The 25,668-nt window shown below is 33.7% G+C and overlaps 2 protein-coding genes across 5 annotated transcripts in view; one reads left to right on the top strand and one right to left on the bottom strand.

Moving 5' to 3' along the window:
- Window positions 1-248: 248 nt before the first annotated feature.
- LOC123554423 (D-beta-hydroxybutyrate dehydrogenase-like) lies at window positions 249-11,821 on the top strand. The gene is made up of 9 exons (XM_045344567.2): window positions 249-374; window positions 6,209-6,367; window positions 6,955-7,079; window positions 8,461-8,583; window positions 8,956-9,059; window positions 9,854-9,926; window positions 10,662-10,723; window positions 11,144-11,197; window positions 11,567-11,821. Exons 2-9 carry the CDS (start codon window positions 6,210-6,212, stop codon window positions 11,657-11,659), a joined length of 792 nt encoding a protein of 263 aa, XP_045200502.1. The 5' UTR covers window positions 249-374; window position 6,209; the 3' UTR covers window positions 11,660-11,821.
- Window positions 11,822-12,964: 1,143 nt separating this feature from the next.
- The window catches only part of LOC123554422 (Na(+)/H(+) exchanger beta-like), a 133,787-nt gene continuing 121,083 nt past the window's right edge, over window positions 12,965-25,668 (bottom strand). For 3 of the 4 annotated variants that reach the window (XM_045344562.2, XM_045344564.2, XM_045344566.2), the window contains 8 exons: window positions 25,564-25,640; window positions 24,517-24,642; window positions 23,193-23,348; window positions 21,519-21,625; window positions 20,925-21,005; window positions 19,307-19,443; window positions 18,161-18,282; window positions 12,965-17,285 (listed from right to left, as the gene is read on the bottom strand). In XM_045344562.2, the coding sequence (XP_045200497.2) occupies window positions 16,407-17,285; window positions 18,161-18,282; window positions 19,307-19,443; window positions 20,925-21,005; window positions 21,519-21,625; window positions 23,193-23,348; window positions 24,517-24,642; window positions 25,564-25,640 (1,685 nt within the window). In that variant the 3' untranslated portion in view covers window positions 12,965-16,406. The remainder of the gene's footprint in view (window positions 17,286-18,160; window positions 18,283-19,306; window positions 19,444-20,924; window positions 21,006-21,518; window positions 21,626-23,192; window positions 23,349-24,516; window positions 24,643-25,563; window positions 25,641-25,668) is intronic. The other variant, XM_053548101.1, reaches the window with a different exon arrangement.

The following is a 25,668-nucleotide window of genomic DNA, read 5'->3' as shown; positions in this document are numbered from 1 at the left end:
TAGATCTACATACATTTTTAAAAATTGTTTTAATATTGCGACGGACTACATCAAAAAGACAAAAACGAGTCAAGATTAATAGACAAAAGAAGAATAACATTGAGATAGCAAAAGAATTTACAAACATCATTAAAAAGATCCTGTCAAGCATAATTGTTAAATGCTTAACCTAAACCAAACTTTTTTGTTGGCCTAATACAAATATTAACCTTGATAAATTTGTATCAGCCGTGTGTCTTCATAGATAACCGCACTGTATTACAACTACTTACACTGTAAAATTGCTGACACTATATTTACACACACGTCTTTTTAAAGTATTAGTACACGTTTAATAATTCAAGATTGGATAAAAGATTTTTGTTTAGCTATACGTACGCAAGTATATTTAATTTACTTTTGTTGTATTTGACAAACGAAATACTTCTAAGATATTAACTAAGATATTAAGATAGATTTATGCATTTAGAGCATAAAAAAATGAATATTAATTATCATAACGTTACAGAAGGGAACCGAACCTTTTAGCTTAAGGGGGAATGGTACTTTGTCAAAATTTAAGATTTGCTGATTGTCTTATATCCAAAATAACTTGAAGATATTTCCAATTGATATCATCATCTTTTAGAGCAATAAACATTCGTATGACGTTACATGACGTCGCAAAACATGACCCGTTTTCGCGCTTTTTACGTCGTTAATGGTAGCACTAAAAATAGTATAAAACTCGATACTACAAGCGTATTGTTGGCGTCAATATGCATTAGATATATATTAACGACAGAATAAATAGCAATTTCTTAGTGATTATTAACATGAACAGGTATGTTTCTATCTGAATTTTCGAAGGAGGTTCGAAAACAGACATTTGGTTGTTTAAGAAAATTCAGGAAAGAAAATCGATTCTGATCCATTTTGCAAAAAAAATTGGCCCCGTGGAATTTTTGCCAAATTTTTGTATGTGAAAATCATTATGTTGTTAATATCTATGCCAAAATAGAAAAAAGTTTCACGAGCGGTTTTTGTAGTAAAACCGTTTTGAACTTGATACTGCAGCGTCGTTAAAAGACATGTAATCGTTATGTAAACGTTACATGTGTTTATTTTAAATGGCTTGTCATTAATTCTACCTGGAAACCTATAAACAAGCAGTTATGAGACATGAATTAATATTTCAATCTAAATCGTAAAATTTACACATTTCATAACATGCAGTTATTCCAAAATTATTTTCATTGAAAAGATGCGTATCTTTTAAATTACTAGAAGTTCTGATGTTCATTTCAATAGCCACTTCATGAACACCTTTTTCAAACTCAGCTGCTCTCTAAAATAAGTCGCGATAAATACGGACAGTTCAGAAGGCTAGAAAAGTTAAGTTTTTGAAAGAAAGGGAGTGTCGGGAGTGATATACTAAAACGGAGAAAAAAGCAAAATAGAAGAATCGTCGTTATGCATATTTGGTAATGTATTTGGACATGGTTGCAAAAATGCGGAAAAGGACTTTATGAAGCCCGCCCGCTTAGCTCAATAGGTAAGAGCGTTGGTCTACGGATCTCGGGGTCGCTAGTTCGATCCTCGGACGGGGCGTATGTCTCCGTGACTATTTGATGAAGACACATGTGTTGATATCATTAGTCCTCCACTCTGATTCATGTGGAGGAAGTTGGCAGTTACTTGCGGAGAACAGGTTTGTACTGGTACAGAATCCAGGAAAAACTGGTTAGGTTAACAGCCCGCCGTTATATGACTGAAAAACTGTTGAAAAAATGGCGTTAAACTCAAAACAAAGACTTTACCTGGAAAAAAACCTTTCCCGAAACTAAGTATGGTCTAATAGTGTACTACATTTTAAAATGTAAAATCTAAAATGCTACGGCATTTTACGAGAACCCCTATTTAATAAACGTTGCAGCCTGCATTAGGTAAGCATGGGATAATTAAAATACAGATTCAGATTCAGATTTATTGGCATATCGGCATAAAACAATATACCTTTGGCCATTTACAGAGAAAAGGATGGCCAAGATATCACAAAATATACAGTAAAAAAAACAACTATAGGTTCTAAATATATATATTAATCATTAGAAGCAGCAATATCTGTAAGTTTTCCTTTCTTAATTGCATAGCATTATTATTACATTTTGGTCTGTATTTCATTATATTTTTATTATTACTTGAAGTAATGTCCTGCAAATTTTTTATACATGGAAATGACTGAACAATACATACTTTTGACGAAGATTTCTTATAAATTGGACAGATACCAGAAAATGATATTCAGATTCTACATTTTGTGTACAAAGTTTACAAACACGTAAGTTTCTTTCAACTCAGAAAATCTTCCACTTTCAATTTCAAGATTATGAGAACAAAGCCTAAAACGAGACATTCTTTTCTATGTAAATCGTTACCTATGCATCTAAATTTTTCAAATTTGCTACACCTTTTAAACTTTCTATAATAAAACAATTGGGACTGGTTACTTATCACATCATTCCAGTCTTGTACATACTGGTCACGTAATCTTTGTTTTAACATTGGCATATAATTAATATCATAGTTCTGATTATTCCACAAATAACTATATCCTAAGATATCAGTTGTCTTTTAACAGCTGAAGCCCAAGTAGATTCAATATTGTTATTTAACAAATCACACTGTTCTATAAAAATTTTGTGTACAAGTGACTGGGGAGTTTTATTATATTTAACCAATACTTTAGAGATCGCTCTTACATATAACAGAAAGAGGGAACGACCAAGCTCACCAAAAACAGCGCATTGGAAGTCTGAGGACGAACTCCTAGAATGATTTTTACAGAACCTTTTCCGCACAGTTCTATCGAATGTGAATTTCGTTTAAATTGTATTAATGATTACAATTAAAAGGGAGATTTTATAGAAAACGGTAATAAGACTGTTAAAAAAATTGATTAATTTTCTGAATCAAGTTTTTACGCTCGTTTCAACAGTATGGCGGGTAGTTTCCTTAAACATTGTTCCTGGGGAAAAGACCAGTACTAAACCCCCAATTCCGGGCACAAACTACCAAGTGTTCTCACATAAAGAGCCATGTTCGGTAGCGGGGCTCGACTTACAGTCCTCCATCAGTGAGATATCTCCCGTGAATCAGACCACGTAGGCAGTCCTAAAGTTGACAGTTTATATATTACGTTTTTTTTTCTTTTTCAAGCAGTACAACGGGGAAATTTTAAAATTCGAATGTTTCGTATGAATTTTAAGATTTCCCCCGTGTACTGTTTGCAAAGATTACACGTCAAAACATTTACATAAATGGATCCGTTCTACCTGTTTTAACATATGTTATTTGAGCCCCGCCATGAAAAAAACAACAAAGTGGCTTTGCGGGCTAGCTTTGATCCACACCAGCTTGCGCAGTCTTGTCAGGATCTATGTTGTTCGCTTTTAAAGCCTTATTGCAATTTAGGAAACCGTTAGCGAAAAAGCATGGATCCTGACCAGACTGCAAAGCCACCGTATGTTGGGTTTTTACAAGGCGCGGTTTATTTTATTTAAATATTTTTGGTATTTGTTATTTGTTTCCCCAAGGACGGGGAAAAAAGCTGAATAGAAACGAAACTAAATTATGAATTTTAAACATGCCATCACGGACATGCCCCTTCCGTTTACATGACGACATAACGATATAGAAGATGAATGTTCGTCCATATGCCGTTTGCGGCTTGTTTCACATATTGTCTTTCCTAAAATTCAATTAAAAAATATATTAAGTTTGCAATGTTTATCAAATAGAAACTAGCAGTATACACTAAGAAACGATCACTCAAAAAAATGCTAAATCCGTTCCGATTTCCCGGATTATGTACTGAGCTTTTATTTTACAGTATTTTAGAAGAATAAGTTTTAATGAATGGCTGTATAATAGGTCTTAATAAATTAAGAATGCTTATATTTTTAATAAAAAAACAGCCAATGAGCGGCAGTAAGCTTGGGCTACCTGCCCGACATAACTGAAAATACTGAAAGGGCCGTAAAACAGGATTTATCAATCAAAACAAACAATAATATGGGAATTTATTTGGAATTTCCATATAAGCCGACAATCTCGCATGTTATGCGCCCTTTCCCAGGTCACCGTACGCGTACTGATAATTTCCCGAAGTCAAAAACGATGTGGTAAAATCTATAATTTAGGTTGTGTTCTGTTAATAAGAATGTTATAACAGCCCGTACTAATCAGTATCTGTTTGTCTCCCTTGGCTATATTTTTGCATGAAAAAAAATGGGATAATCTCGTAAATATCAGCACTAAAGAAATATTATCAATAAATCTACTATAAATATAAATTTGCCATCAAAATATTATGTTGTTTCAAAGCAATTATTACATAAAATAAATTTCACATAAAAAAATAATATATATGTAAATTTAACACACCCGTGTGAGTGATAATTATCTATGATGCTATATAAATTTTTATTTTCTAAAGTTAGAGTGAAAAAGAGCAAAATTTTATTTGAGTTTTTTGTCAATATTTATGTTAATTTCGTTTTGAAAATTATATTATTATTGCCCTTGAGCCATTGGATATGCTATGGTATTCAATGGAGAGGTCAATATTGTCCTCCTCCGTTGAATATACATATATCCGATGGCCTTAACAGTCAATAACTGTTTTATTATATGGGTTTAAGTTTATAAATAAGTAACAAATATGTTGCAACATATGTAATGTTTGAAAGTAACAATAACTGTGTGAAAACTTATCAAAGTTTACCGAAAACAATTAAATATGGTCAACTCACAGAGCCAAAAAAATGGAGCAATTCTGTAAAAGTATGGAGCCCGATATTCTGGCTCAGTTGCATAAAAAGGCAAGCAATTTGGACTGATGTACAAACATATTTTTACTCTACATTTTAATTGTCCTGAATATTTTTTTTTAAAGAAACAATTAACAATAGAAAATAATTTCCATTGCAAGCTTGTTTTCCAGTTTCAAATGAGTTCAATAAATCTTGAAGAAAAAGGAAGAAGCTGAATTAATACAGGCGCTAGAAAGCATTGTTCCAATAAAGTATGGAGAGCACCATCTTTGCAACCAATGGTGTAAAAATAAGGCTAATATGTAATATTCACGTGCTTTCGTTTATGTCTTAAGCGACGTGTTTACTGCGTCACAATGCTCTAAATTTTAAACGGTTGTACTAGAAAAACGCTTCGGTGAACTTTTTCTATTTTGGCACAGCCCTTAACAACATAATGAATTTTACATAAAAAAAAATTGGCAAAAATTCCACGGGCCATTTTTTTTCCCAAAAAGGATCAGAAGCGATATTTTCCCTGAATTTTCTTAAACAACCAAATGTCTGTTTTCGAACCTCCTTCGAAAATTCGGATGAAAATACCTTTTCATGTTAATGATCACTAAGAAATTGCTTTATTCGTCGTTGATATATAATCTAATGCATTGACGCCAAACCCAAAAACGTTTGTAGTACGAGTTTTATACCATTTTAGTGCTACATTAACGGGCGTAAAAAGCGCGGAAACGGGTCATGTTTGCGACGTCATGGTAACGTCATTTCGCATGTTTATCGTCTAAAAGATGATGATACAAATTTGAAATTCTTCAAGTTTATTTTGGTTTTATACGACTATTAGCAAATCTTAAATTTTGACCAAAGTACATTCCCCCTTAAAAAAACCAAAAAACACTTATTTAACGATTTGTACATACAATTGCAATCTATTGCATTTTATTAACAATTTAGCATTTTCAGTGACATAAGAAAACCAAGGACCAGTTCATTTTAAAACAATTCACATTTGGTTTTAGAAAATCCAAATTCACATGGTTCTTTAAGAATTGTCTTAGTCTGTAATGAAATGCAAAGAGTTGTTAATATGTACTAGTTATATCTCCAGTACATGCTCAGTAATACAACATGATAATGGAAAATATATTAATGTAAAGTGTAAATATGATCAGGTGAATAATTTAGTCAAATTATGAATTATATACCTAAGGTACACTGTATGTATCAAATGAAAAATATGTTTTTAAACAGTAGCGTGTGATGCCAGTTTTAAAAGTGTTTGTCTTCGATTTTGTTATAATTGTTATTACAGAATGTATAAGATTATGCCTACAGCAATGTAAATGAAGTAATCCTAATGAAGTCATGTCTTTTGAAAACTAAATTATAATCTGATTCAGAATGGCTGTTGAACAAAAACGAGTTGCTCTCGTGACTGGTTCTACAAGCGGAATAGGACTGGCTATAGCACGTCGCCTTGCTTCATCCGGATGTGACGTCATTATAACCGGACTTGCTGATCAGGATGTCATTGACAGTATACTTGATGAGTTTAAAAAGTAAGAAACAAAATAGCATTTACAAACTTAAATAAAAGGAAGACAATTGTGTTACCAGCACTTCACGTCAAAAAATAAACATATCTAGTATAATGATGAACAGGTATTACGGTTAGGTTGTTATAAAGCGCCTCTAAAGCAAATGTCGTATGATTTTCTTATGGAATGTGGTAGGTATTATAGGTAACAGAGACGACATTCAAAGCTTCCCACTAGATCTAAGAAGGTTCGCTATATTTCATCGGACAAAGTCTATCAGAAACACGCGCAGATGAAAAAGTATGATACTGTAAACAATTCAGAATCTGATATATTACCTTCATGTTGTACATTGACCGTTTTTACTTTTCGGTCGTAACTCCTCCATTGATAAAATTAGAAAGCTTTAAACGAGTTCAAAATCAGCCTCAGTGAAACGGGGAAAAATGTATACAAAAAATAATCTGCCGTCATGGTAATATTGTTAATTGATATAATTCCGTTGTATGTGTAAACTATGTATTAAAACACGTCTTAAATAGCTGATAATAATGGAAATAATTAAATAAAAGCATACAGTCACCCTGGCGTCCGGTTTGATTTTTCAGAAATTACAAGTGCAGATGTTCATATGTTGGTGGAGATTTTACAAAAGAAGATGAAATAGCAAATTTATGTAAAGAAATAACAACAATTCATCCTGAAGGAATTGATATTCTAATAAATAATGCAGGTAATAATTTTCCCATATAGAACTGTATGATTGCAGTCTGCTCTCCAGCAAGTGTGATAAGTGTTCACATGTATACATTTTAATCTGATCTGAAATAAAACACGGATTTTTATAATAAAAGCGTTAATTACAATCATTGTAAAATCAAATAACAAACAAGAGTGCCAGACTGTCACAAAATACGCCCGTCTAAATATTCAGCTGCAGTTACGTATCATAAAGGTAATAATGTTGATGTTGTATGCCTTGTTAATAAAAAAACGAGTAAGAAGGAATCAAGGTATTTGTGAGGTTCCATATGGGATGAAATTGACAATCGGATCAAAATTATTTGAATTGACATGGCTTATTATGCCAAGGTATTATGCCCAAAAACATTGTCACCAAGTTTGGTGAAGATCGGATGAAAACTGTTCGACTTAGAGGACGGACAAGGCTAAATTTGCAGTTTTTCGAGTAATTCAAGGGCCATACTCCAAGAGTGCATGGGGCGATTTGGGTGGTTATCTAACTTGGCCGAGATATTATGCCCACGAACATGAAAACTGTACGACTTAAGAGAGCGGACATTCTTTTGAACGCCGACAAACGCACGCTACGGGTGTTCACATAATGCGTCCCGTTCTTTCAAAGACGGGCGTATAAAAACGAAACAAAACAAAAATGAATAGTTTAAAACAAATATTATGATCACGTTTGACGCATCCATCAATTATAACACAGCCTTGCCTCACGTAATATAATCATAATGGCCAAGGTAACCGGAATGTCGGCGCCTTCTGACATTAACGTTATGTAACAATGTTATAATGGCGGATATGACGGATCTCGGGGTCGTGAGTTCGATCCTCGGGCGGGACTGTTTGATAAACGACATTGTGTCTGGTATCATTAGTCCTCCACCTCTGATTCACGTGGGGAAGTTGGCAGTTACTTGCGGAGAACAGGTTTGTACTGGTACATAATCCAGGAACACCGGTTCGGTTAACTGCCCGCCGACACATGACAGGAATACTGTTGAAAAACGGCGTTAAACCCAAAACAAACAAACGAATATTATGGCGCATGAAAGGGTAAGGAATTGTTTTCTGATCGACTGCCATATATTGGTAGCACTGTGGATGAAAACAACAATACAATTGATACTTACAGTTTGTAAAATATATGAAAAATAAAATACAAAATATACCCGTGTATCAGTCTTTTAGTAATCTGGGTCTAATAACATACAAACTTACATCAAGTGATGCACTCTACACGTTTTGAAATGAGAGAAAAAAAAACAAACTTTTTATTTCACAAGTGACGTTTTTTAGTTATGGATGCATGTATAAAAATATGAATCAATTGCAAAATGTCAAGACAAAATGTTTTTTCGTAGGTTTCCAGTACGTATGCAAGATAGACGAGTATCCTATCGACATGTGGAATAAAATGGTGGCTGTGCACTTAACAGCGTCCTTCTTGTTAATAAGATACTTTGTACCATATATGAAAAAGAAAGGTATCTTTTCGTTTATTAACCATCGCTCTAACATTATTTTCTACTATTTTATTGTGAATCTAAACTTTCAGTGTATATTCAACTGACAATTTTTTTTATATAATCAGGAAAACAACTATGTAAATCAGTACAAGGTTCTTTTAGTATTTAGTATTTGCGAGTGTTCCTTCCATTAAAAGTTCGATTTGATCAAATATGTCTTTAAGATTTGCTTAGATCGTTGCATAGTACTTATTTCTTATATTTCATACAATGCTGGTAAATGTTTAAAATAGTTTCGTCTTCTTTGGATTAGCTGTGAAACCTTACCTGCAGTTACCATTTCTTTTGTGTGTTGTGATTCACATCTCCAATGAATGTTTTATTCTTTAGGCTGGGGAAGAATAATCAACACTTCATCACAGATGGGTTTGATAAGTACACCAGGAAAAACTCCTTACAGTGCCGTTAAGGCAGCTCTAATAGGGCTTGCAAAGGTAAATCATGCAATGAAAGATTGTTTAAGAAAGATCGTGTTTCGTCCTATATAAGTGACAGCCTTAAGGTGGTAAAAAGTTGGCGTACCAGCAAATTAATACCCTACAAACACTTAATACGTTCATCCTGTCGAAGGGAAATAATTTTGTCTTACTGCGCAGCAGATTATTAATCTTAACTGGAATATACATTTTATTTAGAATATATATTAAATACATGCAGAAATGTATTTTGAATATTCTGTAAGGAATATTTGAAGCTGAATTGTATCTTGTTGTACACTGGAGGGGGTGGAGGTCAGATTTTCTTTCCATGTTGTAAGATTACTTATTTGAAATTGTTTCTCATCTCAATTGGATAATTTTAGTGCATATTTATTGACAAATGCTCAACTCTAGTATCATTATAAACGACAGCCATGGCATTTCTCTTGGTTGGAATTTCTCTTGGTTGGAATTTCTCTTGGTTGGAATTTAGAAAAATTGGCTTGGAAATAACAGTGTACCTATGGCTTCGTGTTAAATGTAATAAATATGGACCTTTCAAGACCTGTTATCATATCAGACAGGCAAAAAAGCGCATATAGATAGTTTTACGTTAATCCTAAATGCTAGTTAGCTTTGCTAATAATGCCTTTGTACTATATTCTGCATTCATTTTTGAATTCTGAGATTTAGATTTAAATAACTTTTACACATTTCTTGATAGCTTTGTTTGTTTGATTAAAATTTAAGCTGTAAAAATATATTGTATACATATTGTCGACTGTGTACATTTATCATTTTCGTAACAGGGTACAGCTTTGGAAACAGCAGAATATGGAATAACCTGCAATGCTATATGTCCTGGTTATGTTGAAACTGACCGTAAGATTACTGCTTCTCATTGTTTGCTAAGATAAGGTATCATAAGTAAACGAAATAGGGAGAGAATTTTAAACAAGTAATATACTATGTTTGTAGAGGGATATCTACATTTAATGGGAAATGCTTCAAGATGTAAAACAGACCTTGGCTAAATCCTTTCTGATTACATAAAGTATGCATGGCGTGATCTGCACAAAAGAAACGCTTTTCTCTATATTTTCCAAATGCTGGAGTATACTGTTTATAGACGCTGCATAGATCTTATAAGATTTATTTTTTCATACTTATTTTTTCCCGTTACTTAAATGTCTATTTTAAATTTCAAAATAATGACATAAAGCTGTAGGACGGACTGTTCAATAATTGGCAGCCTCCGTTGGAGAGTGATTCATGTTGCTTGCCTTTGAATTATTTGACCCTCGTAGAGTGGTTCGTATCGCTTGCCTTCAAATTGTTTGACCCTCGGTTCAGTACTCCACAGAGGATGTAGATATACTGTCAAGAAGCTGTGCATTCGGCTAACTCATTAAATGATGCTGGCTCTTCTCGACCGTGTCCGACAATATTTGCCGAGTAGCACCTGGGCTCTTCCTTCACATTAAAACTAAAAATCGCTGTAGGATCTAAACAGTGTCACTCTGTGATACTTAGATTCCAATAAAATAAAAAGAAATGCCGTCTTAAATATAATACCATCTGTTGTTTAGTAAAATATTAATCATCTATTTTATGTAGTTGTGAGAAAGCAAATTCACGTCATGGCCAAAAATGAATCCAAGACCTTTGATCAGAAAAGGGTAATTCCTTATTATTGTTTTAGTTACTTAAGCAAATGCTTTTAAAGCTTAAACACAAATGTACATTTTACTTCATTAAGACGATTACATCAGAGAGTTACAATAAATCTCTAAACAAATGTGTTTAAAAGAGAAATATTCTTATTTTATTATCTCTGTGCTATCAATAAAGCATTCATTTTTTTGTGAATTTGACATTGGTATAACGATATACCGGTCCGACTGTATAGCTAAGCGTCCTGCCGAAATTTGATACTAACCTTACAGTAATTTGTAAAAAATGATGCAGTTTCTGGTAGCTATAATAATATATATGATTGATAATATTTGTTGCTTAACTGTTTTTCAGTTTGTAACTTTATAATATTTAACCTTATATTAATGCATATAAGCAATTATATCCCTTGTTATTCTCCACAGAATGAATTCTTTGGAAGTTGTCATCCATCGAAGAAGCCAGTCACTGTCGAACAGGTTACTAGCATTTGTTTAAAACTATAATGAAATTTCTATGAGTAATCATCCAACTTCATCCACTATACCAGTTCAGAACAGCGATCAAGCGAAAAGTATACAAAGAATAACTTGTAATGGCATACTCTCAGAACTCTAGGCGATACAAGGAACCATCCTCTTTGTTGCATTTTGTTCACCGGCTTCATTTAATATGTAAATATCTGCTAAGTTATTTACTAGTAAAGGAAAACCCGCCAATTGTTCAGTTTTCAAATTAATAAATATGGCTACTTCAAGCTGACAATTAATCTATTATCATCCACATTTATGAATATGATAACTTATGAATCGGAAAACAATGCCACTAATTGTCTGTATTAATTTTAGGTGTCCGGACTGGTAGCGTACCTCTGTAGCGATGAAGCGGCAAGCACGACTGGGTCTGCTATAAGCATTGATGCCGGTTATACTGCACAGTAATGCCGTATTTAATTACTTAGTTGAACTTTGTCGGTTTAGAAAGGTCTATGCAGTTACGTGTATTTACATTTTGTCTCAGTGTTTACTAGATGTTTGGTTTTTGTTACATTCATGTTGATTTCGTAGCGATGATTAAACAATGAGTAGCAGGTTGAAACTGTGTTTTAGCTGTTGTTTTGGAGTTAAAACAGTAAATTATATATAAAAGACATTTATTCAATCTTTACCCTGCTGGCAGCAAGTGATTCTGCCATTGCGACTAGTGCAGACCAAGGTCAGCGTGTCCAGTGTCCATCCATGCAGGCTGATCATAGTCTGCACTGTTCATTATTGTCAGTAAATTTTCAGGAATAAAATTGCGAAAATTTCTAATGGTATTGCCCAAACTGAATGATGAAACAGTCCATTTTAGAAATTTACCAGGTTAAATGTTAAACAAATGTAGTAGTAGATAGAATATGCTGTTTTAGACCTTAAGATGTGTTGTTCAAACAATAGTTTCACTAACGGGGCAATATTGAAATTCTATTCAATAAAACTCGCACTGTCTTCCGTTTCGTACGATTAATTATTGGTACAATAAATGTAAATCTCGATCTGTACTGATTTCAATGACAGTTAAAGGTTCATAGGTAAGGCTACATGCAAGGAATTATATACTAGTTCACCTTATAATGTCTCCCTAGTATACGTCACTTTAGCTTGTCTCATTTGTTACATAAACACTGGACGTTTCCGACTTAAAACACGTGAACTGAAGTCAATGCAAACCAAAATATAATGTCTATAGTTAGTCTTACAATGTCTCTATCATACAAGTGGTGTCTATACTATATAATTCACATTGCAGTTTCTCTGTTTTACAGTCCACTTTATTTATGCAATATCTGGACTGTATAGTTTATCTTAAAACAATCTCTATTGTACAAGTAGTACCTATACAATATAGTCCACCTTATACATGTGGTATGTTTACTGTATAGTTCACCATATAATGTCTCTATTGTACAAGCAGCGCCTATACTCTATAGTTAACCTTGCAATGCCTCTATTGTACAAACAACGCCTATACCTTAAAGCTCACCTTGCAGTGTCACTATTGTATAGTCCTCCATATACATATAATGTCTGTACTGTATAGTTCATCTTATATAATGTTTCAGTTGTACATGTAGTGTCTACAGAAGCTCACGTATAGTTCATCCATCTAACCGTGTCACTTTCTTAATAAACAAATGTAATCTCTAACAAATGCGTCACGTATTTCTAAAACACAATCTTTCGTAGAGCTAATAAAAACAAACGTTTAACTTATGTCATTTTTATTTAAACTTTTAAACTTTTCAAACGAATGCAAGTCATAGCTTAAATTCAAGAACAATTATCACAGTCCACCGTTTACTATATGTAATATCAAAACAAAAAACACAATGATAAATATTTTAAGATCAAACATTACGTGGTGAAATATAAAATATTATTATACAATTTTCACAATTTATTCGTATTTACTAATATATCAAACACAGTTTCAATGCGTTTTATACAATCAAGCTTACTAAAATAAGCAATCAAAATTAACAAACAAATTATTTATAAATACGATCTTTTTGAAAGCAACTTGAGCCCATTAAAATGAAATAAAAGAATACAATACATGTGGTGTACCTTCAGGTAAATCTTTCAATAATAAGAAATGATTGATACATAGAAAATTAATGCAAATAAAAAACCCAGGTGTGTTGGTGAGATATGAAAACTCTGGTCAACGCGCGTTTTTATAACGGAAGTCTATAGGTTAATAAAATATTGATGGCATTTTCTGGAACATAACTCTTTCAACAGTGATTATATTATTGAAGCGTCTAATATGGTGTATAAGAGAATGGAATAAAATGGACAGGTCTATGTGCTTGTTTCTGGAATATTTGATCCTGATTAAAGAGAACCGCTTAACTTGTTTAAACCCCTTATTTGAATTGCCCGACGCATAAACATCTTTTATTTTCATATGTTGTCTTTAAGAAGATAGTAACGATTCCGTTTTAATAAATTAACTCATAGTTTGCCTTGAATTAAATAAAATGATATTCGTTTCCGTATGTCGATTCCAGTCGTGATTTCGATCATATGGTGAGGCGTATGTTCTTCCTGACTACTTGATGAAATGGTATTGAATTCGTCACCACATGTTATTAGTGTGGAGAACAAGGCAGTACAAGTACTACTCCTTGAACACTGGTTATGTTAACTACCAGCCGTTGCATAACTGAAATAATGTTGAAAAACTGTTCTAAACCCAGATAGAACCCCAAAACAAAATATAACCTAAATATATGTCGACATTGAAAATAGAAACTGTGCGTACAGTGTAGCGCCATGCTTTGAAATCAGTCGTACGGTTAATGCACGAGATCTTGGATTAAGGTTTGTTATGAAGTGTAGTGTGGGTGATATTCGTAGTGTAGTGTATTATTTATCGGAGGCACATTTACAATACTGTAAAGCTAATGTACTTGGACCGAAGTTTACACATGGTCTGAGAGCACTGACTTGACTGTCTTGCAACTGTATACACTATTAACATCACCCCATTGTACACACCGAAACTAATCTGTAAGACTCCATGAATTGTCTAATTGTCAAAACTATTAGAAAATTGTTGTCAGAAGTTAATTTAGCAATCATGCGAAATGATAACATTATCCCTATTCAAAATGATTCATATTTAAATTAGTACTGTTTGTGACAGGAATTCTCTAATAATGCCGCAATATCAATTAGTGCGAACAAGGAAAGCCTGTTTCTGCAATAAATGATTTTAAGTGGTTGAACAACCTTCTGTCAATGACTTATATCCACAAATCATGCTTCTAGGCGAACTGCCATTGTTATTGATGTAAGCTTACAATGTACATTTTGTAAAAGTGAACAACGTTCAAATTGTATCAAGACGATCGCCATATGTATGTAGTGTTGTCATTGCCAACGGATTTCTATCATATATTGTATATAAAAATATATAAGTTTTTGAAAAGAATTGAACGGAATTGTTGTGTAACGTGTTTTAATTTGTGTAAACAAAATTTTACTTGTTTCATATTAATATCAAATATTACTTAATAATGATTTGATTTCTCAAGCAACACAAATACTCAATTTACACGCTCGCTTCCAAACCAAAGCAGGTAAATGGGTTTGAAGGATTTACATCAGAAAATGGCCCCTCCTTTTTCCAAAGTTTCAAAATGTAATGACAAAATGTGAAATAACTTGTCTCCTCTCCTTTCAGAAATTTCTAAATGCAATGTCTAAAGTAAATTGATTTTCTTTTATCAATGATAGCTGAAATAATAAAACATGGCGAAACTGACCACACCTCTTTTTACATAAAAAACGATTTATTTTACTGTAACTAAGATTTTCCTGATTCATATTAAATAACTTTACTAACTTTCAATCGTTTGGAAGTTCAGAGGCACTTTTCGTATGTAAATCCTGTGTAACCCTTTCATTGATTTGCATATAATAAGCAAAGGCGCGAACTATCTATGCTTCGAGAATCTTTCGGTGGGGATGGATAAGAAGCCATGCTTGGTGTCTTTTTTGCTGAATCTCACATGCGATGGCACTGAAAAAGCAGAGGGCTAGCTCACGTATCTGGGCATACAATGCAATGTATCTAGTATTTGCTGGCATTTATCAAACTGTTGATGTTTCGTGCGAGTCTTCAGAACTGACAGCTTCTAATGATGCAGATGCATGCAATATGTTATTCTGAAACGAAAAATTGAAACTCGTGAAGCAAAATAAAATTGACAAAATCATTTATTATAATTTTATATGATAACAGGACTGTTAGAAAAAAACTAGGAATTTAAAATATATAGGTTTATAAGTTGTAAAGTAACCATGCGCTATATTCCAACAGAAAGGTAAACGTGCAGTTAGTGCAGTTACTGTAATGACTTTTCCGTGTCTAACAGAACAGGTCAAGCCCTGACAGCATCTAAGGTTTATAAACCCAACTTGACATTCTAAACAAAACTATCCTGGGGAATTGTTTGAGTAATCGCATTTGTAGTAGAGATCTTGTTTTTTATACAAAATGCTGAATGTCATGATTGATTCAGTCTCTTTTCAGGTAATTTGATTAAGACTGAAGCCGCCTTAGTGCAACTTTACAGAGACTGTATAAGTAACTTATTATGCTTTAGCTGTAACCTACTTGAAATTGAAAATGAAACTGATTAATGATATATTCAATGGCGTTGTACATTTAAATAAACAAGCCTTAAAAATATAAATGATAATATGTAAAAACGCACAAAAATTTAAAACCTAACGCCTGCTGTTATCGCATTTAAGACAATTATCAAAAAATTTAAAACAATGCCATAAAGTCTCTAAAATACAGTGTCTTACGATTTTGTTTGAATGTATCAAGTGAAATAATTTTGCGTAATGCTAACGGCAGTTCATTCCACAGTTTTGGACCAACAGTACATACACCTGCTTAAATTTATCAAATTGATAACTGCTTTTCTGCGTAAACGGTTAAACCTGAAACTAGGTGTTTCAAACTGAATGTTTTTTCTAACACGCTTAAGAATTGCCTGCCATCAAACCGTGCAAAATAATCTACGCAGTAAATATCTCTGATAAAAAAATCAAACATTCGGTCTGACAAAAAGTCAACTGATTCTACAAGCAGTAATTAATTATTCTGAAATAAACATCCAGCTATTTATTCCTTTTCGTCTTTTGTTTCAGATATATCTGAAGATATAGCCTTACTGTAAGACAGATTTTTTCGCATACTACTTGTTTTGGGAGAAGTTTCTTCTTCTTTATCCTCATCGATCTCAGCAAACGCTGAATGCGACCTTAAAACTGGTTTTCTTTTTGCGAGACTTGGGCTATGTTTCGGGGAAACAAATTTAATACCTCTATCAGAGTGTTTTGACCCCTGAGTTGGACTTCTGTAGCCCTTTATGGGGCCGGGTTTACTTGCCTGTCCTTTAAAAGAACCACCTTTCCTCAAGCTGCCACTAGGTGACGACTTCGAGTCATCCGTTTGTGTTTGTGAACGTTTCAATGAGCCATGTTTACTTCTACCACTGAACAGATTTGTTAAAGCACCTTTATTGATATTATTTTGAGCTTTTGCTGACTCATCCGTTTTGTCAGATTTCTTATCGCTTTCCCCATTACTCTCTTCATCTTCCCTAATACTTTCAGTCAAAGGAAAGAGATTTTGAGATTCACTCAAGTCATCTGAAGCAAGAGAATGCGCCCCTCGTTTAAAACGCAGTCTTCGTCTAGCAGGCGAATCTAGTCCTTTCAGGACATTCCCGGAGCTTATTCCACGCCGTCTTGCACCTTCACTCGATGGATCTGGCGCGGCTAAACTTAAACGACGCCGGTAGTTATTTAACGCTACTGGCGCAACACTCCGTCTACGCGTTCTACTCGCTTCCGGTATTTCAGGTGTTTCGCTGATAGGCTGATTCCAAAGGGCTTGTGACACTCGTCTTGTTCGCAGCTGTTTGCTTTGTAAATATTTGAGCAAATCATTTTCACTGTCATCGTGTGTTAAATTAACGTCAAGTTTTTTGTAATTTAACTGAAATAAAAGTAATAAGATAAGTACATTCTTGAATAACAAGTAATTATCATATGCAATTTAAAACTCTATTTTAAATCTTTATTTTACAATGAAATCTATTCAACTTTAACCTTTTATATGGACAAGTAAATTTCACATCGGGTATATGACGTTATTTATTATGTACTGTTGCGCTAAGGCTAAGATTTTCAATTCTACAAAGACTAAGGACAAATTGTAACTGAGCGTGTATTACAAAAAAAAAATGCATTCGTTCTTTCGCGAGGAATCTGTCACCTCATTTCCACCGCAGCACTTGTGCATATTTGTATACAAATAACTGTAAACACTATTTTCAAGTTTTTACAAAAAACATCAACTGCGCATTTTCTGAAGTCAGTTTTGCAGGTATATGCAGGCCAAGTTCATATATGGAAAAGAAGCAATGTAACATTATAAGTTTCTAAAATCTGTTAAAACAAAAATGAGTGAATAGATGTCAAAGAGTGAAATGTATTGAACAATCCACTTTCATGTTCAATAAATGTTCTATTAACAGTTTATCTGCATATCACAAATATATATTACCGAACACGCGGCTCGTTAATATGCATCGTATAGAATCCGGTTTTGCCATTAATCTATGATATTATTTCTTGTAAACGCAGACAGAACTGTAACTATTTCTAAACAATAAGAGCTGTAAACTGTACAAACACAAGTGAGACAACTTCTCAAGTTATCAAAAATTCCATGAACGTCATTATGTCCCTTTCTTTAACTTCTACAAAACTGTTGTAAAATGTGATACAATTATACAGAAACACTTAGTAAGTTGTACAAAACAATATTTTGTTAACTGCTTTATAAGTTATGACTTATAACAGCATTACCTGTTGTCTAGAAGGTAGCATGATTTTACGGATATCTAGAGCAGTTGGATTATCGTTTAATCTGGATTCTAAATCTTTCGTTAAGGGAACAGGTAGGAGTGCTCGCCGACGCCTTGATACCGCTTAAATGAAATGAGAAAACAGATTGCTTAAGATATCAAATTTCATGTTTCTTACATAAAATCAATAAAAACGCGGTACTTTTAGGACGGATGCATTTTAAGTGGTATCTTTCAGCATGCATTAGTTCGTATTAAAGGGTAATGTGAAAAACTTACCGGTGATCAATATGTGACCTATTTGAGCAAATCTTACATGTAAATATCGGAAGATAAATTAGAGATAAAATTAACTGAACTTATCTTCTTAACCAATAGCTATAAAAAAGTACAAATTTACATTTACTTTTGTCTGTATTTAACCTTAAGCCTGCATAAATTTGGCATAAACTGAATACATGAACTTGAAAATGATAATTTAAAAAGTAAGTGAACATATAAGTGTTAGATATTTTTTAAAAATGGGCAAGAAGAATGCTGATTTTCTCTATTATTTCAAAAGCGCTGCAGCGTTTTACCTCTTTCTGCACACTATTTTGGTTATTTAATACTAGGATTATTTCAGAAATAATAAGTTCCCAATCGTGTTTTTTTCGTAGAATAGCCCGTGTTTAGAGTTCTTATGCGAAAGAATATATCACGAAGGCCGTAGTCCTGAGTGATATATTGTTTCGCATAAGAACGAAATAAGAACGTTATTTCGATTCTAACACGACATACTGGTATCGACAGTGTTAGAAAATAATGGTAACTACTTTTTACGACCGTGCAACGCACCTGGATCGGATTACGTCACTGCACGCGCATGGGTTGTTGCAGAATAACCCGAGATATATTTTGCTCTACATGTATGTAGGTTATTTGCTGGTCGTGTTAGAATAATAATTCTATGCCACTGTTCAGATTCACAATGCCTATTTTTATGGATTTTTAAGAGAAACCTTTTTCGCCTAAAAATTATGAATGAGAAGATTTAACCTATTCGAACATACTTTCTGCAGATCAGAAGATCTGGTACATTTATGTACATTTTATGTCAACCTTTTAAACTATCAACATGAAGGTTTGAAATATTGTAATGTCCTACCTTGTCTTCGTATGAGCTCATTGTCCAGCTCGGAGCCAATATCTTCAGAACTGGAATGTACAGAGCCAATTGGCAATACTATGTCATCTCCAATTGAGCCAACTTCACTTTCTCCTTCTATTTCTTCTGGTTCAAGTCTGTAAAGAGGACTTGAATACTGATTGACATTTTTCATGCACATTATGCTTCTTTTTTCATTCCCTATTTGTTTTAAACAAATTACAGTTTGATATAGCTACTCTTGCAAATGGTGAATAGATTATATTCAGAAATCAATATGCTTGACAGAAGCCATGTGTTAAACGCTGGAGTTGTTGTGTGAAACATACTGTATCCGAAAACTAAACTTTGCCAATAAAACAGAGAAAAAGTTAAAATATGCTAGATGTTTGACAAGGTTGATATATACTGGTACTGATGATAAACCCGGACAGATGATAAAGCCGAACACCTTGGAAACATTCGATTGCAATCGGTTATTTATAAAACTGAACACACCATCTAATAGTTTCCATTTACACAACACCAACTTGTGTAAACAAAAACAAAATTGGTAAATATTCGGTATAAATAAATGACTTACATAAATTTGTATAAAAAATATTTATCCAAAATTACTGGGGAAGAGGGTGTTTTTTTGTGCATGCTCACTGTCGAAACATGAAGGCCTGACATTTGTTAACTTTTCATTACTTGATCAGGAATGGCGGTTGCAGCTTTTTGGGGAAAGTTTCAATTTAATAATACCAAGAAAATTTTGTAAATGACAAAGGGTTCGAATTTATCATCAGTCAACGTTCATAAAGTCCCCTTTTTACATACCCCTTTCAGGCCCTCACTTCGTGTGAGTTTGCTTACTAAATATAAATTTGAATTAAGTAAAGTTTTCAGCAAAGGTTAAGCTTTATTTTTATACCGAACATTGATTTCAATTTGCAGAAATAAAAATGTTACAGGTAAAAAACCTCATTTTCTGTTCGGGTTTATCATCAGTACCAGTAGTGAAAATAAATTTGCTAAAAAAAGGATTTGCTTTCAGTCTGTATAGTGGAAAGTATTGGAGAATATATATACTATGCAGTAAACTGGCCTACTAAAACATAACCAAAATAAAGTATGATGCCTTCTGGACTCCTCCAGGAAAGAAGAGACATTCACATTCTACGAAAAAATGTACATCTTTAACCTTTAGCCTACTAAATTTCTAAAATGGACTGGTCCATCATTCAATTCTGGCATTACCATTTATTATTCAAAGGGGTGTTCACTGAAAATTTACTGACGACTTAATAGCGATCAGTGCAGACCATGATCAGCCAGCAGGGACGTGAAGGCTGATCTTGGTCTGCACTGGTCGCAAAGGCAGAATCACTTGCCGCCAGCAGGTTAAAGGTTGAAGTAAAGTTAGGTCTTGATGTATACCATTCTTATAGGCAATATTAAATCATGTTTTCATCGGAGTATTTCATCTGAAATCAAATGCAAATGTTGAAATTTCCAAAATTATCAGCCGTGTCCACTTTATTAGCAGATCACGTAATTTTGAAATAACTCTGGCATACAGAAATATGAATATTTGGAATTATTACAATTATTTGTGTGGCATTTATTGACTTACTCCATATCTTCGGTTAGATTTGTATCGCTTCCATATTTCTCTATGATCATTTTGCAGCCAGCTAGTTGCTCAAAATGCTGCCTGAAAATAAATCATGCATAATTAACACATTCAGTATATTTATACATTGCATAATTTCAGCTGAAATGGAGACTATTTACGTTATAATCAATTTATTGATCAGTTATTAGTTGAAAAGGCATATTGATACCTGCTATATCGAAAATTATCAAACTAAATGCTGTGAACGATCCAATCTTTAAACATATACAACTTGTGCATACTACGCTCGGATCCGGTGGCAAGAACGAATATTGTTTTTGACAGATGTGACAGATGTTCGAACGCAAACTGTTTCAATGCAATACGATCTATACGATATGCATTGTAATTAGAACAGATACCAATGTTCTATAAAAAATATTAACTCGTGTCCTTTATTCAATTTTTCGCAGCTACTTTGGCTTTATCTAATATTTTTGACTGTATCGTTATTTGAAAAATCCCTTATCGATACATATTGATTTGGTAATCTCGTCAATATATCGATATTGCGATAAACGATGAGACACCTATCACGTATATATCACTTACTCTAAAGCCAGTTTTTCAAAGTATTGCATAATCTTTTCGTCCTGGCTAATTGGATTTCGTTGTAACCAATTTTTAATATACTTTGAATTGTAGTATTCTAACATCTCCTGCAAAATAAAGAGAGAACATAATTATAGTACAACACACACTGCAATATTATAGTACGTAAGTAGAGACATCACGATTAAAGGACAGCGTAACTGTAGCGCGTAAAATATAGAGATCTTAATAAGTATTGGCGCGCGCAAATACAGAGATTATACTTGTTGCGCGTGAAACACAGGGGGCGCATGCGCATGCGTAATAAGCAATAATGAGAGAGAGAGAGAAACAGACAGACAGACAGACAGACAGACAGAGACTTACAGATAGACAGAGCATGTATAGAATGGAGTGTAGCACGCAAAATACAAAGAACATTTTTATAGTTTGAAAACACTGGTATCATACTCGTAGTGTGCAAAAAAGAGAGCATATATAATATGCAATGTACAGAGATCGTAGTTGAAGTACGTAAGACAAAGAGAACATGAGTTGTGTACGTCAAAAAGAGAGTAGGTGCATGCATGGCATTGGTAGTGAAACAGTTATAACATTTTGTTGCCAAAGCAGCCGTTTTTATGAATCAAACAAAGTAAAATTTCAAGAATATTATTTTCTGAAACTTTAAACTACTTGTTGCCACAACAACCATACTGCATAAGTTGTTGCCAAATTAACCTTATCTGGAAATTAGCAACAACATAATAGACTTGCAAATACATCAAATTACAATTTACCTGTTTATTAAGATTCACGGAAAAAATCTGACAGTTTTATTAACCTTTAGCCTGCTGGCAGCAAGTCATTCTGCCTTTGCGACCAGTGCAGTGCACTTCCGTGCAGGCTGCTCATGGTCTGCACTGTTTGCTATTCAGTCAGTAAATTTTCTGTGAACATCCCTTCGAAAAATAAATGGTATTGCCCAAAATAAATGATGGACCGGTCCATTTTAGATATCTAGCAGGCTAAAGGTTAGAACATTTGCTGACTTACTGACGCGCTAGGAAAGAGAGTGAATGGATAAGGAACAAAAAACTTCCGTTGACACTCACCGTCTGGGCACTTATCACCATATTTTCAGGATCCCAGTAATTATGTAGATTTAGATACTTGGGAATGCTACTTCATCACTGATCTTAATTTTGTAAATTTGTGGATATAAGCTTTTATTATATACCTATATAAATTCTGTCAAAACTATGGCTTGTATTTCACAAGTAAATATGAACAGGCAGAAAACAAATCCGTATTGTATCTTTTGTATTGTATGTTGCCGGACTACTTTCATTTAATTTGCATGCCTGTCAGAGTTCTATAAAAACACACACTAAAACTTCACTTATTTCTATTTTAACATCGACAAACATTGAAGATTTCGTTCATAAACAAAAAAAAAAAAGAAGAAAAAAGGTGGAGGTATATAATAAAAGGGTCATTACAACAGTAGCTAGATCTGGGATTTTGTATTCAGCTCTCGTGGATTTTGTAAGGACGGATCACACTCGGCGCTTGCGTGCCTCGTGAGATCTGATCTGGAAAAATCCACTCGAGCCGAATACAGCATCACAGATCGTGCTACTGTTATAGTAACCCTATTAACTGAGCCAAATGCGAAGTAATGTATTTAAGTACCCTGAAATAATGTTCGCCCCTCTGACCAGTTATCTCTTCTATTCCTGCCAATACATGATCAGTCACGTGACTTGTTATTTCCTCATACAGCTGCAATTTCTGTGAGTCTTCCATCTTTACACGTAAAAGTTTCACAAGTGGTTTGATTGTACTACCCTAAGGTCAAAATATCAAATCAGTTCATTACACCCTGCAAAATGTTAGATATTTTTAACATTCCTTACTGAAATGCAAATGCATTTAAAACCTGTACAAGGATATTTTTGGCAAAATATTCATGTGGATAAATATTATCGTGGTTTTATTGAATACAAATTCGCAGAGGCCAACCCACGTGACTTTTGTGTCCCGATTCATTTTGCCTGTATTCTCCTGATTGCCTGATGGATTTTCATAAGATAAAGGGCGTCGAAGACAGAAAAATGAATGCTTTTCTCTGCACAAAACGTATGTAATAAGTTCTCAGTATTTTTCTTCACCACTTCGCCCAACAGCGAAAGTGTGAACGTTATCTACACAGTTCGTCCGTTCCACGGTATCAAAAAGTCAGGTGGATTGGCCACCCTGTAAAACGCAACAGAAATCAATATGATAATTGATGACATATTCTCTTCGAGAAAATTAAAGACGGACCACAATCTACTGATCTACTCTATTCCGAAATATGAACTTATCAAAACGCATTCTAATACAGGTATACTACACAATGACAGGTGGACGTGTTAATACATCCTGAGTTACAGTGTTTTACAGCTTCATCTTCAAAGTCTGTTTGTGGACGATTTGACGTTTCACTGAGTACAAATTTGAAAAAATACATGTATGTAAAACTGAATTGATATTAATAATGTAATTGAGAGATAAAAGACACGTTTAAATCTAAGCATTTTAGTTCTAGTGATGTTTATCTAGTTACTGAAACTATTTGCGTGATACAATGTGTGGAGTCTGAAACCGCGATTAATTTCCAAAATTGAGCCTTCATTTATTCTATAATTTAAAAGCTCTAAGAACTTGTAAATTATTTAATACTAAACATGCGTTTTCATAATGGACCTTAAGTAGATCATAAGGTATGATATACTGGCCTTAACAATTTGTTTGTCTGGTTAAACGGCAAGTCATGAGAAAGATACAAATGAACGGTTCGCGCTTTTTATAAGACTTTTGCACACGATGTATTAAAAATGAATACAATTACAACTAATACTTCTGAAAATCCAATCATTTTTTTTTCTGTAACAGTTACTTCAACTAATGTAATGTAACTTTAAACTTATATTTTCATATATTTTTGTATTAAGAGAGAAACAAATTGTTTTACCTGTACAAAGACTGTGAAAAATATGACTACCAATGTCGTTGTGAGGAATACGCCTTTTGGAAGATTGTCTTTGCTTAAGACACCAATAAGCGAGAATGCCACCGCGCCTCGTAAACCTCCGTAGGCCTTAAATATATTTGAAAATACGTAAAAAGTATCATGTCTCAATTTTACGTTTGGTATCTTTTTTAAAGTATGTTATATTTGAACAAGCAGCTAACGCCTGTCGGGGTTTGGTCGGGTTTTCCAATTAGGTGAAAATGAGTTAAAGTTCTAATAAAGGCATACAATAAATAACCCCCAAATTAATAAGCACTCCCTATTGAAGGAAAAAGGGAAAAAAAAGAAATGGACAGGTAGAAAATGAAATTAAAGAAATAAATTGGTGTAAAAAAATTAAAGTAAGAAAAACACCATTTTCAATGTTTATATATCCCTGTGATCTTGACCTTTCACCCCAAAATCAATAGAGGGTCATGTACACATCAAGACCAACATACGTATGCAGTTTCAAGGTCCTAGGTGAAATACTTGTCCAGATATTGAGTGGAAATCATTTTCAATGTTCAGGTGCCTGTGACCTTGTCCTTTGACCCAGTGACCCCGAAATAAATAGCGGTCATGTACACATCAAGACAAACATACCTAAGAAGTTTCAAGGTCCTAGGTGAAATACTTGTTAAGATATTGAGCGGAAACCATTTTCAATGTTTAGGTCCCTGTGACCTTGTCCTTTGACCCAGTGACCCCGAAATAAATAGGGGTCATGTACTCATCAAGACCAACATATGTATGAAGTTTCTTGAAGTTTGGATAAGTAGTTGTTGAGAAAAATGAATGAACAAAAAGGTTAATAAGAATCTCATTATTCCATCCATCAGCCCGCCCGCCCAACCGCCCTAATCTACAAGCCGGAGTTTTCTTTGAAAACCCGGACAAAAATATAAAATACACTCACGTAAATATATACGTAAAGGAAAACAAATAAAAATTAATTAATTAATTAATTAATTAATTGACTGATTGATGCATTAGTTAATCAGGTACCATAATAAACTGCTCCTCCATATCAATCTTCCTCATACGTTTTCCTCTATTGATGATAAATGTCAGAAGAAAAACACCTGCAAGTAATTTTTTGCACAGTTATAC

The sequence above is a fragment of the Mercenaria mercenaria genome, chromosome 7, assembly GCF_021730395.1.
Source record: "Mercenaria mercenaria strain notata chromosome 7, MADL_Memer_1, whole genome shotgun sequence".
Classification (NCBI taxonomy): domain Eukaryota; kingdom Metazoa; phylum Mollusca; class Bivalvia; order Venerida; family Veneridae; genus Mercenaria; species Mercenaria mercenaria.
Note: the sequence above shows the minus strand (reverse complement) of the source record. Positions and strands in the feature narration are given on the sequence as shown.